The sequence below is a fragment of the Chelonia mydas genome, chromosome 24 (genome assembly GCF_015237465.2).
Source record: "Chelonia mydas isolate rCheMyd1 chromosome 24, rCheMyd1.pri.v2, whole genome shotgun sequence".
Lineage (NCBI taxonomy): Eukaryota > Metazoa > Chordata > Testudines > Cheloniidae > Chelonia > Chelonia mydas.
In genome coordinates, this window is record NC_051264.2 from 11,417,401 (window position 1) to 11,435,308 (window position 17,908).

A 17,908-nucleotide genomic window follows, 5' to 3' on the forward strand; every position below is an offset into this window, starting at 1 on the left:
TAACCCTTCCTGTGCTCCCCTTTCCCGCAGGCCGTGCAGAGGTGGTCGTTCGCTTGCACTGTCATTTCACTCTTTGCTGCCCCAACAGTGTCTGAGAATTGCCAGCTAAGCCAATCCTGCATGAGCTGCTCAGACCCCAGTGCCACCCCTCCACCCCCACCCTGGTTTGTGCTAGGCTTCCCCATCACACACAAGGACTCAGGGGTATAAACAAGATTTGGGTGACCTTTATTCTGATTGGTGACCTCAGCGATACATTCCAGTCAGAGTGATCAGAGCACAGGTGACAGCTACAGCCTAGCTGCTGAGCTGGGCATGCAGCACTGCTGGACCAGCTAGGGTTAGGGTCAAGCCACAAGTCAGCCAGGAGCAATGGGGCCCCCTGGTGTTGGAGCTAGCCCCAGTGTCAAAGATGCAATGCACTTCCTAGCTTCTCCACCCGGGAGAGCACAGCATATAGCTGCTCCTAACCCGGAGGGAGGACCTGGACCAGCTGGCTGACAATGCCCTGTCCCAAGCCCCAGGGGGACCAGGGCAGGGTATTGCAGCCCTTTCTTCACAGCCCCAGCTGGGCAGCATTCTGCCTCCATCCCAGCTACGGGAGCCTGGGACATCAGGTTACATGTTTTGTTACTAGCACAGGAGAGTTACTCGGAGACAATACAGACTGCTCTGCAGCACACGCGCGGGATTAGAGACAAGACAGTTGCTAGCAGGTCTTACAGCTGAACAGGTGGACGGAGCCCTGCAAGGGAGATTTTTGGTCCTAAGACTATTGACAGATCAGCAAGAGCCACTGGCCTGGGTACCTGGAATGCAAGAAGTGGGTTTGCTGCTTCAGGCAGAGCCCCAAGCCCCAGGGAGGAGAGATCTGGCTAGCAGCCATAGCTTTGGCACTTTGCTTTGATGGCAGGGTGGGAGGGGGCAGCCTTGAGTGGTCCCAATGTCAGTCTAGACAGTCATTTGGTCCATATGGAAATTTGTTTGGTCCCTACAGAACTAGGGTGTAAGACAGCTGGGGGGGAGTTCATGGTGCTGGGATAGGGAGCTCTGAATACAGACTGTCAGGGCATGAGGCCCTGGCCCATTTCAATGTGGCGGTTTGTGGGGGGTGTTCAAGGCATCACTCCCCAATTTTCTAGACTGTAGACGAATATATTAAACCCTGGGGGTGGGGTAGGGGGGAAGATGGTGGAGAGGGAGTGCTGCCATGCTGGGCTGATCAGAGGATCTGGCGTGGCATCCCATAGCCTGTCATGCCCGCTTGTGATGCACCCCGGTTGGTGCCCATCTGCAGCCCAATCACGTTCTGACCCTCCTTCAGCTTGTCTTTAGAGAAGTCGCGGCGGTTCTCCTGGGATTTCCTGGGGGTGAAGAGAACATGAGTCAGACCAGAGGGGTCATAGGGAGAACACCTGGGTGGCACCTAATGGCTAGGCAGCAGTGCATGCTGAAGAGGAGCAGCAACTCTGCCTTCGTTGTATTGGCTACACTATAGGGCCTTCCAGGACAGTCAGGCTGTATGAGCCAATGCCCCGTTCCTCTGTAGAGGGACTGAGACCCAAATCACTTTGCTTCCATGTAACCAAGTCCCCAAGCCAGTCACAGACTGAGCCCCAGATTCCCTCTCGCAGGCTGGGAGAGAGGGGGCACCAGAACACTGGCAGGTGCTTGCATCACTTCTAGCCCTCCTGCTGGAAGAGGAGGCTCCTGCACAGCAAGGCTGCCCAGCTCTACTCCCTGCCTGGAGAGTGGAATCTACTTCCAGTGGCTCCAAGGTCAGCTAGAGACAGGGAGCCCCAAACCTTACTGCACCCAGGGCTGGGCCACACCCGCTTGGCCTGACACCCCCCACCCTGTTCTGAGGGGCTGGTTTTCTGTTACTCTCAGAAGTTTAAGAGCCACTTACTTGGGGAACCAGTTGGGATCTCCAACGAACAACCCATCTTGCTTCGTGACAGCCAAGCCCCCCAGGTTCATCAGGGTCCTCTGCACACAGGCCATGTTCTTTCCTGGCAGGGCAGAGAGCCCATGAGTGACATGCTGTGGTTTGACCTAGGTGCATTCAGCACAGAGCCCAGCCTCTGCAGCGAGCCCAGGCAGCACTTGGATGGGGTCAGTTACCCAACCCTACCTGCCAGTGGGGCCTGCTGCTCATTTAAGTTCACCCCCAAGCTCTCTGGCCCATGTACAGAGCCCTGGCCAGGGTTCAGGATAAGCAGCCATTCCAGAGAATGGTGACAATACCATCCCCAGATAGATTCTCCTGGGTCCAAGTACAGCCTTTGGATGTGCCAGAAGCATCTGCTGACCCAGCAGGTATGGAGCCTGCTGGGAAAGGGTCAAATAGGCTCTGCTAACTCATGGAGGCAGGAGACCCAATGCCACCCAGATACAAGGGAGGCAGGAGAAGATATAGGGTATGGGCTGAGTCACCCTGAGGAGGATCCCCAGGACAAGCAGAGCCTGGGGAGGCAGCTTTCTGCTGATGAAGCCCGACCCCATGAAGGGGAAGAGTTTGGATTTCTGCACAGCACAAGGGCTGGATCTAGGGCAGGCTGCTCATGTGGAGCTTCCAACTCAGGGGTTCCCTGCTCATCCCCATGCTAGGGGTTAAGCCTCCCACATAAGCCAGGGCAGTTATGTGCCAGGCCACCCCCGCTCTCCCTACCTTCCCAGAGGTCCACAGTCTGGAAGATGTCAGTGGGTGCAATGCCATACTGCTCAGCAGCCCGCAGGAACTGGGAGATCTGTTCCATTTGCTTGAAGGCCTTGTTTGAAGGCTCTGTGTTGGCGACAGGCCCCTGGCCCTTTGGGTAGAGGCTGTTGATGAGTTTGCCGAGCACCTGGGCAGGAAAGACAAGGATAAACCCAGGACTCAGCCAGTGTGCTGGGCAGGTCTCTGTAGCAGTCTCCACAGCACCCTATATCCAGGGACAGGACCATCTGTGGGGGTTACTTCATGGCAGAGTCCACCCTTGTTAGCTCAGCACAGCCAGTGTGTGCCCTGGTGTGCTCCAGCCCTGCTAGGGGAGGCTCAAGGGGCAGCAGGGAGGACCAGGTGCCCCTGGTCTATGGAGCTGTGCTGCCCCCACACAGAGACCCTGGAGGATGCTTGTATCTCACTGCCCCATCAAGGAGGGGGAATTGCCTGGGGCTCCAGTTCCCTGGAGGGGAATGGACATCCCAGCTCATGCAAGAAAGCCCAAGCTGCTGGGGCACACAGGGAGACCCTTCTGCCCCAGCGATACTCACTGTGCCATCTTTCAGCCACTCCTGGAATTTCTCTTTCCCGGGCTCAGGTGGCTGGATGCCCCCACACTGTGCCAGGATCCACTGGGTGAGGATCTGCTCCAGCTCTGGGTCGTACTGCTTGTCGATCCTCTGCTGAACCTCCCAGCTGAGTCCGTAGGCTGGTCCCCTGTTTGCCATGGCAAAGATGCAGTGTCTGCAGGGCCAACACAGACAGGGCAGCTGAGTGAGGCACCCTCTGCAGTCTGAGCCATGAGAGCAGCATCCATCAGCCAGACCCAAATGGCACCAAGGGCCCAGCCCCTTTGGCCACTGCTGGGCATCCCAGGGCAGAGTTGATCCTGGCTGGCTCTGGATTAGAGACTGCCCTGGGAACATTCCCCCCCTGCTCTGAGTTTGGAGGGGGGTCTTTACTACAGTGGGGCACCCCTGCCAAAGGCCAGGGACAGAGACCTCCCCTGCCTGCAGGAGGCAGCTCTGTTCTGCAGTCCCAAAGCTAGGAGGTCTCACCAGAGCAGGAGCAGCATGTGCTGGGGATGGTCACAGTCACAGGGGAGGGAGGGTGCAGCACCCTCCCTGCAAGCCAACTGGAAAGCCCTGTCCACTCCCCATGTGGACACATGCTCTAGGCCCATTTCCTGGTGGGGAGGGGAGCCCTGGGCCTGCGCTCCCAGTGCTGGGCATCTCCCATCCAGCTCAAGACTTCAAGCCAGCCGGGAGATCCTGGACTCAGCTGCTTGAGCTCTTGAGATCCTAGTCTCCAGCACAGCATCCTGCATGCACCCCCACACACTGTTCTCTCCAGGAGGAGTGCACAGCAGTGCTCCTCCCTCTACTGCAGCTCCGAGCCCCAGCTGGGGCAGAGCCCCAAGGTAAGTGCTGGCCTATATGAAGTTGTGCTGATGCCAGGCTGTGTCCCCATTGCCCAGGGTCTGCAAGGGGCAGATCTCTTGACAGGACTGGCCCCTTCTGGAGTTGCCTTCTAGACAGAGGGAGCCCCCTTCCTCCCCTGGCTGGGAGTAGATAGCAGTAAGAGCTGGGACCAACCCACCCATGGCCAATCCTGCATCTAGGCAGAGTGGGGGCTGTCTGAGCCTGCAGAGGGAAGCTCAGCACTCAGGTTCCACCTGCAGACCAATCACTGCACCCAGAGAAACACTCCATGGAGCCACCCACCCTTCACTCTGCCCACACAGGACCCCCAGCCTGAAGGACTGCCTTTGCTGGGCCCCATCACAGCATTGCAGTGGGTCACTGAGCACCCCCCCCCCCAGTGCCAGGGCTGCCCAGAGGATTCAGGGGGCCGGGGGGTCTTCGGTGGCAGGGGTCCTTCTGCTCCAGGTCTTTGGGGCACTTCAAAGACATGGAGCAGAAGGACCCCCGCCGCCAAAGACCAGGAGCAGAAGCAGCGGTGGCGAGTCCTTCACTCCAGCTGTGTTCGGTGGCACTGAAGGACCCGCTGCTGAAAACTCTTTGGGGGCCCCTGAAAACTCTTGTGGGGGCCCAGGGCAAAATGCCACACTTGCAGCCTCCCCCCCCCGGACAGCCCTGCCCAGTGCCCATCACCAGCCCAACAAGCCCCTGCTGCAGAGCGAGTCTCTCCAAAGATACTCCCAGCAGCCAACTCCCCACAGCATGGGACACACCAGGCAGCATTTCCCAGCCCCAGGGAGGCCCCACCCTAGAGCTGACTGGAGACTTTCTGCCTTCTGGCAAGGTGCAGGGCAGAGGGATGGTGCTCCTGTAACTCAGCAGAGCCCCTCCCCCAGCCCAGGGCTGCCTTTTCGGAAGGCCCTTACCCCAGGGGAAGGAAGCTTTGCTGGAATTTCCTTTGCTTTAGAGGGATTGTCAGACCTTGCCTACTGTGTGGCAGGGATGGGCTCCAGATACAGCTTCCCCCTCCCCACACCCAGTTCCTGCTTCAGCTATTCCAAGACTGGATCCCTTCAGCTTTTGGGGCACTGTAGGGTCAGCACTGATCAGGGGCACCTCTGCACTGGGCCCAGCAGAGCATCATTCAGATTCAGCCCCTCCCTCCACCCACCCAAAAAAACGCCTCCTGGGCCAAAGCCCACTCCGCAAGGTCAGGGCAGGAGACGAGACGAAAACATGGTGGGTCAGGATTGTAAAAGAAGTGGCTGCTGCCTTGGCTGCAGCCCGGACCAAGGTCTCTCCAGACGGTGGGAAAGTGCCTGTCCAAGAGCCCGTCTCTCCCACCCACCCTATACACTGGGTGCTGTATCAGGAAAGTCAACAGCCCTGCTGGCCAGGCACATTCCAGCCCTAATCTCTGGAATGCAGCTCTGTGCTGGGACCAAGCAGGATGTGCCAGAGCCTCAGCCCAGCCCCAAGCTGCCTGAGGAGCCCAGCAGCTGTTCTGCAGGGGAGCTGCCCAGCCCCACAGGCTGCTACATGGAGCCTTAGGGGGAAACTAGGGCTCCAGGACAGATGCAGCCAGGCCAGAGCCTCTGGCTTGGGCTGCCAGTCTAGCCCTTGGCTGGCTCTTCAGCTCACACCCCATGTAAGGGGATAGGTGCCACGCCCCTTGCCACTTGCTGGGATGGTCATCTCAATCCCACTTGTTCTGCTCCCCCTGCCCAGGCCAGCTGGTGGCAGGCTGGGGTCTCAGTTGGGACCAGGCTTTCCAGGAAGAAGAGGGATGAAGGAGCTGCAACTCTGATACAACCCCATTGCTCCACCTCCCACCACCGCTGACTCATGCTTGCACCTCTGGGTGAGGCCTAGGCTGGAGTTCTCAGCCAGGAGACCTCATCACCTCTGTAAGGGCTGCCAGCGTCACCACCACCTGCAGCATGGGAATGTTGCTTGGCAAAGCAGTGACAGGCGTTGGAGAGAGCGAGACTGCACAGGGTGCCACACAACACTGCTGCACTCAGCCAAGGGCTCTCCTGGCTGGGAGAGACTTGGGATTCCTGCCTCACAACGTGGGAGCAAAAGAAGCTGCAAGCTCTGCCCCAGATGCAGGCTGCACATTGAGCAGCTGCTGGTCTGGGTCCTGTGTTGAAGACATCTGCAGCACATGGGCAAGATGGAGGCAAAGGGGGCCATGCCCAGGAGCTGCAGAGAAGGCTGGACTGTAGGGAGGGCAGCTGGCAGTGCTGGGCCAGAGGAGCTCTGACCAGTGCTTCCGTGGCAGGCCCCTGCAGGGCTTGTGAACATGGGCAGTTCTGCTGTGGCTCCTGGAGGGAGCAAGCAGCAGCATTTGATGTGCCAAGCCTGGGTACCCATCCATGCCTGCAGGACAGTTCTAGCAGAGTCATGGGGAGAGAGAGGGCACGCAGGCACCAGCAAGGCCTGTCCTTGCAGGGACTTTTGGCCCATGCTGGACACAGTGTGCAGGATGACAGCCACCACCCTCTAGACTAACCGGGAACTGCCTCTGGCTGGGATCTGAACAGACAAGCCCCAGTAAATGATCCTGCAGGCCAGCCAGCCCCAAGGCAGGCCTGAGCCAACAGCCCCCACCATGATGCTGCACCAGCATTTCCTGGACAGCAACTTATCACCATTGCAGGGAACTTCCTACCCAAGCAACCCCTACCCCCACCCCCAACCAGTGTCCATGGCAACCCCACTCACAGGCACCACCCCTAGGAGCAGGAAGTGGTATGGGGGTGTGTGTGTGTGGGGGGGGTATTTCAGCTCCTGCAGCCATCCTGAAGGGAGAGGCTCCAAGGGAAGGCAATAATCAGCATTTGCTGGTCCCTACTCTGGTGCCAGATGAGAGTGAGACCTTTCCAGAGATTCCCCTTATTTATAGAGCCCCAATCCTCCCTGACCGCACCTCTTCCCCCAGCAGCTCAGTCAGGGGGAGCTCCTTATAATCCTGACCCTCAGCTGGTTGAACAAGGGGGCAGCACAACCCAGATGCACATGGGCACCCAGCAGGCTAGCTCCCCACCCCACCCATCACTATGGAGCTGACCTTGCAAGAGCCCAGTGGACCCAGCACCCCACCCCTCCCATGAAATGTTTACCAGGGTTGTGAAATGGCTCTGGGGCCCAGAGGCAAGCAGGGGAGGGGAGGGGTGAATCATTCCCATTCAGGGACAATTGCTATTGAGCAACTTTTGGCGATTTAATCATGTCTGGAGATTGTTAGTAGTTTGGCTCCCTCCAGATCCCTCAATGTCACTGAGACCTAGCCCATGCTGGATGTTCAGGGCATGCATGGCTCTGGCAGCTGAGAGGAAGGGGCAAGGATGCCACAAGCCAGGGACGCTGCAGCTCTAGGCACCGTTCCTGTGGCAGGAAGCAGGCCCTCCCCCACCCAGTGTGGTGCCAATATGGCAAGGGAGGGGTAAGAGGGGAGAGCTCTTCTAGACACAATGGCACATGCACCCATCCAGGCAGGGGCTCCCATCCCAAAAGGCTGGGACCCAGGGGCTGAGCCAGATGGGAATGTGGTTCCCAGGCACACACAGGAGGGAGGGGCACTATTCCAGAGCTGGAAGGCTAGGCACTCTACCCCACCCAGGCTGCAGATGCCTGGGGAAGAGGCCTGAGCCAGTAGCCTGAGCCTTTGCTAAAGTGGCCTGAAATGCTCTTTCCAGAGGTACTTGAGCATTCGGGGTGAAGGGAGGAACTGGTTATCTCCAGAACCCCCAGCACCACAGATCCCACCAGGCCTGGGGCTGTTGGGTTGCACTACAGCTCCCCTGAGAGCTCACCCAGCTTGCTGGGCACAGGGGAAGGTTTGAGCCATCCCCAAAGCTTGTCTGAGAAAGAACTGCAGTACGAACCTGCCATCCTGCTGGCTCTTTTCCCCCAGCAGCGGCCTTACCAACCCTCCTCATCGATGGCCCCTGCCTGCCTGTCCTCAGCAGTCCCCAAAATCCCAGCCACAGCCACTGCTCACCCCTGCACCAGTGGCTGCCCTCCACAAGCACTGAGCCAGTGTTACTGATGTAGAGACCATCTGTCCCCAGCAAGGTGCCTGCATGGCTGACAGGTTGGAGTGAGGCCGGGGGAGGGGAAGATCCAGCTCAGCAGCTGTGGAATTGCTGCTCTGGGTCTGCACACCACCTCCGCAAAGCGGGCAGGTCAGCCAGTCTGAGGGGGTGCAGACACACCCAGCTAGGACCCAGTCACACAAAGGAGCCAGCCCCGAGGGCTCCAGCCCCTCCCAGCCACATGCCAACTCCCAGCCCTCTGTGCTGCAGGCAGCCCCTTCCAGTTCAGCGTGGCTGGCCAAAACCACCCAGGCGGTGGGAAACAGAGACGGGGGCAAGTCCTGTCTCAGCATGTTCCAGAAGCTCCTCAGGTTGCACTGCGGCGGGTGGGTTGTCCCCCCCCATGCAGGGAGCCCAGCTCTCTAGGCAGGTCTCCCAGCCAGCAGCACTCAAGACAAGGAGTGGGCTAGCTCACCCCTGGATCCCAGCCTGTTCAGGGGGCAACAGCAGCCAGTCCACTCAGGATGGCCAGAGCCATGATCATCCTCCCAGGTCAGCCCTAGCCAGGCTCCAGGCAGTCACTGCTACTGGGGGGAAAGGTGCTGCATGGGTTCAACTACACCCTGGTGTTCACTACACTCCTCTCTGTGGCACACAGTCCAGGAGTGCAAGCGTACAGCTCCCGTGGGGGTGGGAAAAGAGACCTGGGGCAGTGCTGCTAGGAGGCGACTCCCTGCCATTGCCAAGGCTGGGAACAGACACCTTCCCTAGCAGATCAGCTCTGCAGAGAGCATCTCACACCCACACTTGCACCATGCAGGTTAGACAGTCAGGCAGTGTTTCTGGGAAGCCAGCACCTCTTTGGCAATTTACAGATCTAGCTCCTTTCACGCACATGCTTGCTGAACCATGAAGGGGCCAGTTAACGGGAGGCCAGATGCTGCCTGACTCACTGCTCATCATTGACTCACTGAGCTGGGTTTAACTTCTGCACACACACACACACCCCCCCCCATTAGTTTCACATTCTCAAGCTCAGGACAGTCCAGGGCATGTGGGAACTCTGCCCAGTCCAGCCCCTAGATGGATGCTTTGAGTAGAAATGGGCTCAGAAGGCAGGGTTTGGTTTCCCTACAGTATGGGTTAGGTCTGTTTGATGCATGCCAGGCCAGCACTTGGTCATAAACTGGACCTGAGCCAGGAGAGGAGCTGGTGTCACCAATTCTCCAGTTCATCCTGCCAGGTGTTGAGAGCTGACGGCACAACACAGCTTTGTCCCAGCATGTCAGGGAAGAAGAAAACCTACATCATCTCATTTCCCAGAACAGTTGCTACCTGAGAGCCATCACAGCCATGTGAGCACACCCACCCGTCTACTATAGATGGGCTTAGAGCAGGGCTGCCTCAGCCACACAGCCAAGTGCATGGTCATATCTAGGACCAGAGGATATAGTGTCCTTGCAGGCTGGGCAGCTGGCTGGCAAGCAGTGAGCAGGGACTTGGTTATTCACCATGCTCCCTTCCTGAACATGTACTCCCAAGGTGTACATGGGACATAATGACCCTCCTGTCTGTAAGCAGGATGAAAGGGGGCACTACCTCTGTACATGACCTACACCCCCTACCCGCTCCTGCACCCCAACCCCCAGCCCCCTCCCACACCCAAACTCCCTCCCTTGGCAAGTATAATTCTTAATTAACCAGAATTTTTGACTAACCAGCACCCCTCATTCCCCCCCTCCCCCAATATGCCAGATAACAAAGCTTTTATTGTATTTAGCTTCACAGAGTGCTCAGACACCTACACAGAGGCAATATCCTGTACCCAAAGATCTAACCAGCCAGATGAGCAACATCAGACAATGACTTGAAACTGAAATCAGCAAAGTGCTAACAAAGCAACAGCAGATTAAGTGAAGGTAATTAGCCACTAAGTAGATTGGCAAGGGATGTGGGGATTCTGCATCACATGGAGATTTTACATTGAGCTCAGCTGGCAGCCCGGGCTGGGAGGCTCTGGCCTGTGCTAAGCAGTCATTCAGAGGGGATGATCACAACTGTCTCTTCTGGTCTTGAAATCTAGGAGAACTTTGCTTTAATTGTGTCCCAGCAGGATCTTGTTGTCTGGAGAGCATCAGGCTACGCTGGCCCATTGTTCTCTCGCAGTCTGGACATGGGCAGCAAATGGGACACACAACAATGGGACAGGGCCAGCTGCTGCCAAGTCAGCGTGCTATGCCACACCCTTCACTGGGAAATGGGCGGAGGAGACAGCACCTGTCCCATCCAGGCAGTAAGTGAGCAGCCACTGCTAGAACCCACAAGCTGGCTGGAGATTTGTTTCCATCATTTACATTCTCTGGGTACAGACATTCCCTCACTCACTCATTTGTGCTTCCACTTGCCCCCAAGTGGGACCTGCAGGCACTTTGAGAAGCTGATTGAAGAGGGCTGTCCCCAGAGCCCTCACCCCCATGCCAAACCTTGGATCAGTCCTTGGCAGACGGGGGGTGGCCAAAGAGTCTACCCCACTTCCACTGCAGCTCACCAGCAGGAGTGCAGCTTTGCAGAGTCAGAGCAACATCAAGTGCGGCACAGCCTGCACCGGGCCTCAGACAGCAGCAAGAGGGCTGAGGGAGGGAGAGCACCCCACTTCCCACAAGATTAGTGGGACAGACTCTGGTGCTGAGCCAGAGGCCCCTGGCAAGGGTTCTCCGAGAGGACAGGCCACAGAAAAGGCATGAAGGGGGATTGGAATGGCCCCTGCCTAGGTCAGTGGCCCTATCTGGGAAGCTACAGAATAGGTAGCTGAGCTTCTGGAGCATGGTTGCAGAGAGGGCACCCGTCAGGCCCAGCCTGAAGTAGCTGTGAAAAGCAGCTCCCCAGGAGCATTAGCAGCACTGGGCTCCAGGCCAAGGAATTGGTGGAGACAGGGCTGATTTCCTGCCACAGACAGCATCTGCAGGAGACATGAGCACTTGGGGGGGGTGGAGGGGTGACAAGAGCCTGGGGGCGGATGCTACTGAGCGGAAACACAGCCAGGTGGCCAGGAAGCGATAAGCCCTCAGGGGAACTGAGCCCCCCCACACATCTGAGCAGGGAGGGCAAGTTGCTGCTGCTGAAATCCCCACAGACAGGAAGCCCCCTGGAAGTGTGGGTGGGTCCCCTGGGGATGTTGCCATGGGGACAGAACACAAGCCAGCCACAGACCCAAAGGCACCAGAAGAGCAGGGTCCCTGCTATACTAGGGTCCCAGGAGGGCAGCATGTTCATGTGGGCACACCAGAGCACAGGGCTCCATGAGGCATGTGTCTGGGCAGACACCCCACATGAAGGGCTCTGGCTAAGAGCTGCCAAGGAGTGGAGCGAGCCAGCAAGAAGGTACAAGCCCCATGCTGGGCCCTTGGGCAGACAGCCTGGCTGCTGAGCCGCCCCCTCTCCTCCCCAGGAGTTGGGACCGGCTCTGTTTTGGCCTGTGTCACCCCCCACCCTCAAGAGCCCGGGGGAGGAGCTAGGGTTACCACCTGGCTGGTGCAGGACCAGACTGGCCGGTTTTGCCAGAAAAATAATTTAAAAAAAAAGCAGCAGATTAAATTAAGTGTGGGTCTAAAACAATGGGGAGTTCTTGTGGCACCTTAGAGACTAAAATTGAAATTGCAGCCACCCCTCCTGTCTGCCAAGGACTAAGAAATTGATGTTATCGATCTTACAGTATCGAGAGAGAACACTTATAGGTAAGTGGCTGTTGAAGGGAGGGGGGTTGCGGAGTTGCCTTGTGGTTGGGGGTGCAGCCACCTTACTTGGGGGGTGGTGATATTTTTGCATTTCAAAGGGAGTAACCCTAAGAGGCGCCAACAGAGCCTGCAGCTTCAGCTGTTGGGACTGCCAAGGTGTGGGGAGGCCATGACCCCCATGGGGGTCAGAAGGAAGGAAAGGCCCCACCCTACTCACCCCTCCTCCTGCCACCCCCACATCCACTCACTTGCAGCCCATGTTCTTGAGGGCACTGACCCTGGCTCCAGCTGGGAGGAGGGGCTAGTGTGGGAGGCAGAAGGGCTTACTGGGTGGGGGGGGGGGGGGGGGAGAGTCTCTCTGGCCCCCCCTCAGAACTGCAGATTCTCCCTGCTCAGAGCTGGGCCACCCAGGATTAGTACCTCCACCCAGGAGAGTTCTGGGACCCTAGTCAGGGCAGGCCCCAGCCATTCCAACCTGCAGTTCCCAGAACTGAGCACCCTGGGGGCAGAGGAGGATTTGGTGAAATCAGGATGCACGAGCCAGACCAGCATCTCATGAAACTTTAGAAGGCACATTCCCTGCCCCCCCCAACCTGCCTATCTCCACCATTCAGAGGCTCCAGCTGCAGAGAGAGGCTCATTAACGATGGGAATAAAAATGTCTGCTCTGCCTGCCCCTGGAGAGGTGCCAGCACGCAGCAGGTCGATTCACATGAACCGCAGCTGCTGTTTTATGGGGCAGTTTCACTTTATGGAGGCCCTCAATTCAGCTGTGAGCAAATTCCCATTAAACATTCCTGCCCAAGAGCACAGGCTGTTAATCTGCTGCCCCGGGACATGCTGCCACCCTCCCAAGTCCAGGCCTGCTGTACATCGACACTGAAGCTTGCCAAACTGGGAGCTGGACAAGGCCTTTTCCCTGTGTTAGCCATGCTGAAGGCAGGGCTGTTACATGTTCCTAGCCATCAGGCAGCCTGGGACAGGAGAGCCCAGCCTGCTCCCAAGAACCCATCTGGATTTGCTGCTGTCCCACAAGAGGTGCCAATAACGGGCCAAAAGAAATCCTTATTGAACCTCATCAGATAAGTGCAGGGTCCTACACTTAGGATGGAAGAATCCAATGCACCGCTACAGACTAGGGACCGAATGGCTAGGCAGCAGTTCTGCGGAAAAGGACCTAGGGGTGACAGTGGACGAGAAGCTGGATATGAGTCAGCAGTGTGCCCTTGTTGCCAAGAAGGCCAATGGCATTTTGGGATGTATAAGTAGGGGCACAGCGAGCAGATTGAGGGACGTGATCGTTCCCCTCTATTCAACACTGGTGAGGCCTCATCTGGAGTACTGTGTCCAGTTTTGGGCCCCACACTACAAGAAGGATGTGGATAAATTGGAGAGAGTCCAGCGAAGGGCAACAAAAATGATTAGGGGTCCAGAGCACATGACTTATGAGGAGAGGCTGAGGGAGCTGGGATTGTTTAGTCTGCAGAAGAGAAGAATGAGGGGGGATTTGATAGCTGCTTTCAACTACCTGAAAGGGGGTTCCAAAGAGGATGGCTCTAGACTGTTCTCAATGGTAGCAGATGACAGAACGAGGAGTAATGGTCTCAAGTTGCAATGGGGGAGGTTTAGATTGGATATTAGGAAAAACTTTTTCACTAAGAGGGTGGTGAAACACTGGAATGCGTTACCTAGGGAGGTGGTAGAATCTCCTTCCTTAGAGGTTTTTAAGGTCAGGCTTGACAAAGCCCTGGCTGGGATGATTTAACTGGGAATTGGTCCTGCTTCGAGCAGGGGGTTGGACTAGATGACCTTCTGGGGTCCCTTCCAACCCTGATATTCTATGATTCTATGATCTAACTCCCATTCATCCCAGTTACCTGCAATACCCTCTCCCTGCCCCCAGAGCCCTGCACAGAGTTCTGGAGAAGGACAAACGCAGGAGCCAGCAAACACTCCCCATGCTAGGACCAGTCCAATTCCACAGGAACTTCATTGGCTCAGGAGGCCATTCCACAGGAGCAGTCTACACAGCACTGTAACCACTTCCACTGTACCACCAGTTTCCACAGTATGCATCCGATGAAGTGAGCTGTAGCTCACGAAAGCTTATGCTCAAATAAATTGGTTAGTCTCTAAGGTACCACAAGTCCTCCTTTTCTTTTTGCGGATACAGACTAACACGGCTGTTACTCTGAAAAATGTACCACTCCATTGGCTGCTGTTATACTGGTAAAAAGCTACAGCTGCAGCCTGATCATACACGACCAGCCATGCCAGCAGGGGAGGCACCTCTAAACCAGCAGCGCAGCATCCACACTAGAGGACAGCTGACTTAGCTACTGCAGAGCCCCGCCCTAGCCAGAACAGCTACATTGACACAAACTGTCTGCTAGAGCTAGACTACTGGTTCTCAGCCTTTCCAGGCTACTGTCCTCTACTTTCAGGAGTTTGATTTGTTTGCATACCACAAGCTTCACCTCCTTTAAAAACTACTTGCTTACAAAACCAGACATCATAATAATACAAGTGCCACAGCCACACTATTACTGCAAAATTGCTGACCTCATTTTTACCAGATTATAAAATAATTCAACTGGAATACAGTTATACTTCCATTTTAGTGCACAGTATATGAAGCAGTATAAGCAAGTCAGTGTCTGTATGAAATTTTAGTTTGCACGGACTTCGCTAGTGCTTTTCGTGTAGCCTGTTATAATACTAGGCAAATATCTAGATGAGTTGATGTACCCCCCTGGAAGACCTCTGTGCGCCCTCGGGGTACACGGATCCCTACTTGAGAACTACTGTGTTAGACCAGGCCTTCCTTGCCTTGCATCAGGGGCTGCCCCAGCTCCTGAATGAGGGATTTTCACACCACAGTCTGAGAAAAGCAACCTCGAGGCTATGGATGAAGTGCAGCCACTTCACACAGCACTGCCCAACAGCATGCTACTGGGTGGATGCCAGGCACTGCCACACCCTGACCAGCCACGGCAGGAGGCAAGGGACTTAGGAGCTGGAGAGCTCACCCATTATTTGCACTCTGGGTCAAAGCAGCATTAGCCTGCTTGAGGGACCAGCTGTGGCTGTTCCAAGTGGCCAGTCCCTCAGGGGAGGGCAAAGGCTTCATACATCTCCACTGCTCACAGCCATTTTAGAAGCAGAGTCCTGGAAACCAACCAGCGTCCGGGGAATTGGGTCAGACCCAGAAGCACTGCTAGTTTTTCCTTTTCTGGAGAGAAAAGAGGGCCCAGGCTGGGAGACTGTTTTGAGCATGAAGTCGTCAGCCCCTCACCGGCCTTTGTAACCGCTGCGCTGCTTGCCAAGCTGGGGAGCGCAAGGCAGGGGGAGGAGAGCAGGCCTGAAGCCAGGAGCAGCAGCATAAGGAGCCAGTTCGCAGAAGTTCCCCGATTTATAAGAAGTTTGTTGTAGCAACAGGCTGCTAGCTCCAGCCGGCGGCGGAGGGGTCATGATCCCCGATGAGACAGCAGTTTCTGCCCTAGAGACCCAGACTTTCCCCACAGCGTCCGAGTGCCTTCGCCAGCGACCACACCCGAGAGGGCGAAGCAGCTACCACACCTACCCAGCTCCCCTCTGGGGACCCACTGGTTCGCTCGCTCCAGCCATGGCAGATTTAACAGGCCAGGCCACAGCACCCTCTCCCCCAGGGCCTGCAGACAGCGGGTCCTGGGGCAGCCTTCGCTGGCAGCAGCACCGAGCAAAGCCACCACCTTTAAGAACCCACCCACTGGACCGGCCGAGCTTAGGGTCCCCACCTCCAGCCCCAGCCACACCAAGCCAGGGGTTCAGCCCCGGGGCTGGCTGCTGTTCTGACACGTGGGAAACCTGCGCCGCGGCCCAGGCCGTGACCGCTCAATCAGCCCGCGGGCCCGCAGCGTAACGCCCGCTGCACACGGGTGGCAGGCAGCGCACCTGGCCCCGCTGCGCGGCCCGGCACCGGGAACAGCCCCGCACCCCGGGACGAGACTTCGGGAACTCTCCAGTTCCTGAGGCGGCGCAACCGCGGGGAGCTGCCAGGAGCGCAGCACCTACAGCAGTCCCCGGCCCTAAGGGGCCCCGCGCTCGCCCCCAAGCGTGAGACAAGTTCGGGTCCCCCCCCCGCGCCCGGCCCGGGGCCCGCAGCTAGGGGCTCCCCACCCAGCCCCAGCGCGGCTCTGACCTGCTGGCGGCAGCCTGGAGCTAGAGCGATGGGATGGGGCCGCACCCAGCCCGCGCGGCTATTTGAGGGCTGATGTCAGCGTCCTGGGAGAGGGGCGGTGCCGGGGGAAGGGACTTAAAGGGCCAGGAGGGCCCGGCCCCGCCTCGCACTGGGGGGGGTGCGGTGGTGCCAGGCGTTCTCTAGGGCTGGAGCCGCCTAGGTTCTGCCGGGCCCCAGGGGAGAGCTACCCGCTTTGAACCTGCCTTTAGCTCCCCTAGCCTGGGTCGAGCCCAGCCGCCCTCACCCCTGCGGCACCTTCAGGGGAGCAGGGCGTTGAGTTCAGGGAGGCCGCTTCCTCCTGCGTGTAGCGGGAAGCCCCCTGTGTCTGTCTGATGGGAACCCCCCGGAGGTCAGGCTGTAACTGTCAGTTCCTGACACACCCCTGAGAATATTGTAGCTTTCCACCGCCCGCAGGCAGGGGTCCGGCTACAATCCACAGACACAAAACTCTGGGAAGGCAGGATCAAGGTCTGAGCTCAGCCTTAACCTCCCCACTATTTCCATGCGCTGAAAAAGCAAATGCAGAGAGGATTCTACCAACGCTCAACCTCCGTTCTGCCTCTCCCCATGGGAGGGGGGGAGGAGCACATCACCTGCCTTTTGGCAGAGGACAGTGCCCCTCTCATGGATCATAGAATATCAGGGTTGGAAGGGACCTCAGGGGGTCATCTAGTCCAAGCCCCTGCTCAAAGCAGGACCAATCCCCAGATCCCTAAATGGCCCCCTCAAGGATTGAACTCACAACCCTGGGTTTAGCAGGGCAAGGCTCAAACCACTGAGCTATCCCTCATCCCGAGGGAGTTGCACAGAAGGGCCAGGTCCTTCTACACCAGCATTTTCTCCCTGGATGTGACCCATGCCAAAGCCTGCAGGGTGCCCTAGACCAAACTCCCGACAGTCAGCGCGGGTGACCGGCACTGGCTGGAGCTGCCTCTCACTCTGGCTGAGCTCTCAAAAGCCCTCCGTCTCATGCCCACCAACAAATCCCTGGGCATGGACAGGCTGACAGTGGAGTTCTATCACGTGTTCTGGGACGTCCTCGGCCCAGACCTTGTCACCATTTGGGCCAAGTCCTTGGAGAGCGGGGTCCTCCCTCTGTCGTGCAGGTGAGCCATGCTCACCTTGCTGCCAAGGGGGACCGCCGCAACCTTCGGAATTGGCGTCCCGTCTCACTCCTCAGCACGGACTGTAAGGTCATAGTGAAGGCCATCTCGCTGCGGCTGGGGTCCATGCTGGCACCCCAACCAGACCTAGACCTACATCCTGGATCGGACCATCTTTGATAATCTGTACTTGGTCTGGGATCTCTTGGAGCTCGGGTGTAGGGACGTTCTGTCATTCGCCCTTCTGTCCCTGGATAAGGAGAAGGCGTTCGACAGGGTGGACCACAGGTATCTCCTGGGCGCTCTGCGGATGTTCAGCTTCAGGCCCCAGTTCGTGGGTTTTCTCCAGGTGCTGTAGGCCTCTGCAGAGTGTCTGGTCAGGCTCAACTGGACCCTGACCTAACTGATCAGCTTCAGGCACGGGATGCATCTGGGGTGTCTGCTGTCAGACCAGCTGTATGCTCTGGCGATTGAGCCCTTCCTCTGTCTCCTCTGCCAGAGATTGATGGGGCTAGTGCTTTGGGAGCCGGAGCTGCACCTGGTCCTGTCGGCGTACGCTGACTATGTGCTCCTCGTGGTCCAGGACCCGGGCAACTTGGTGTGGGTGGAGGCTTGCCAGGCCATCTACTCGGTGGCCCCCTCTGTCTGGGTCAACTGGGTCAAGAGTTCTGGCCTGGTGGTCACGGA

General features: G+C 57.5%; 1 protein-coding gene across 2 annotated transcripts; it reads right to left on the reverse strand.

Annotated features, from left to right (window-relative positions):
* Positions 1-205: 205 nt before the first annotated feature.
* Positions 206-16,450, reverse strand: TAGLN2 (transgelin 2). 2 transcript variants are annotated; one of them, XM_043535246.1, is made up of 5 exons: positions 16,322-16,450; positions 3,256-3,448; positions 2,672-2,846; positions 1,910-2,012; positions 206-1,364 (listed from the first exon to the last, which is right to left on the reverse strand). In XM_043535246.1, the coding sequence occupies exons 2-5, from the start codon at positions 3,430-3,432 to the stop codon at positions 1,223-1,225; spliced, it is 597 nt and encodes a 198-aa protein (XP_043391181.1). In that variant the 5' UTR covers positions 3,433-3,448; positions 16,322-16,450; the 3' UTR covers positions 206-1,222. The 2 variants fall into 2 exon arrangements, with proteins under 2 accessions (XP_043391181.1, XP_037738994.1); XM_037883066.2 differs by lacking the exon at positions 16,322-16,450 and adding an exon at positions 16,080-16,236.
* Between the last annotated feature and the right edge of the window lie 1,458 nt (positions 16,451-17,908).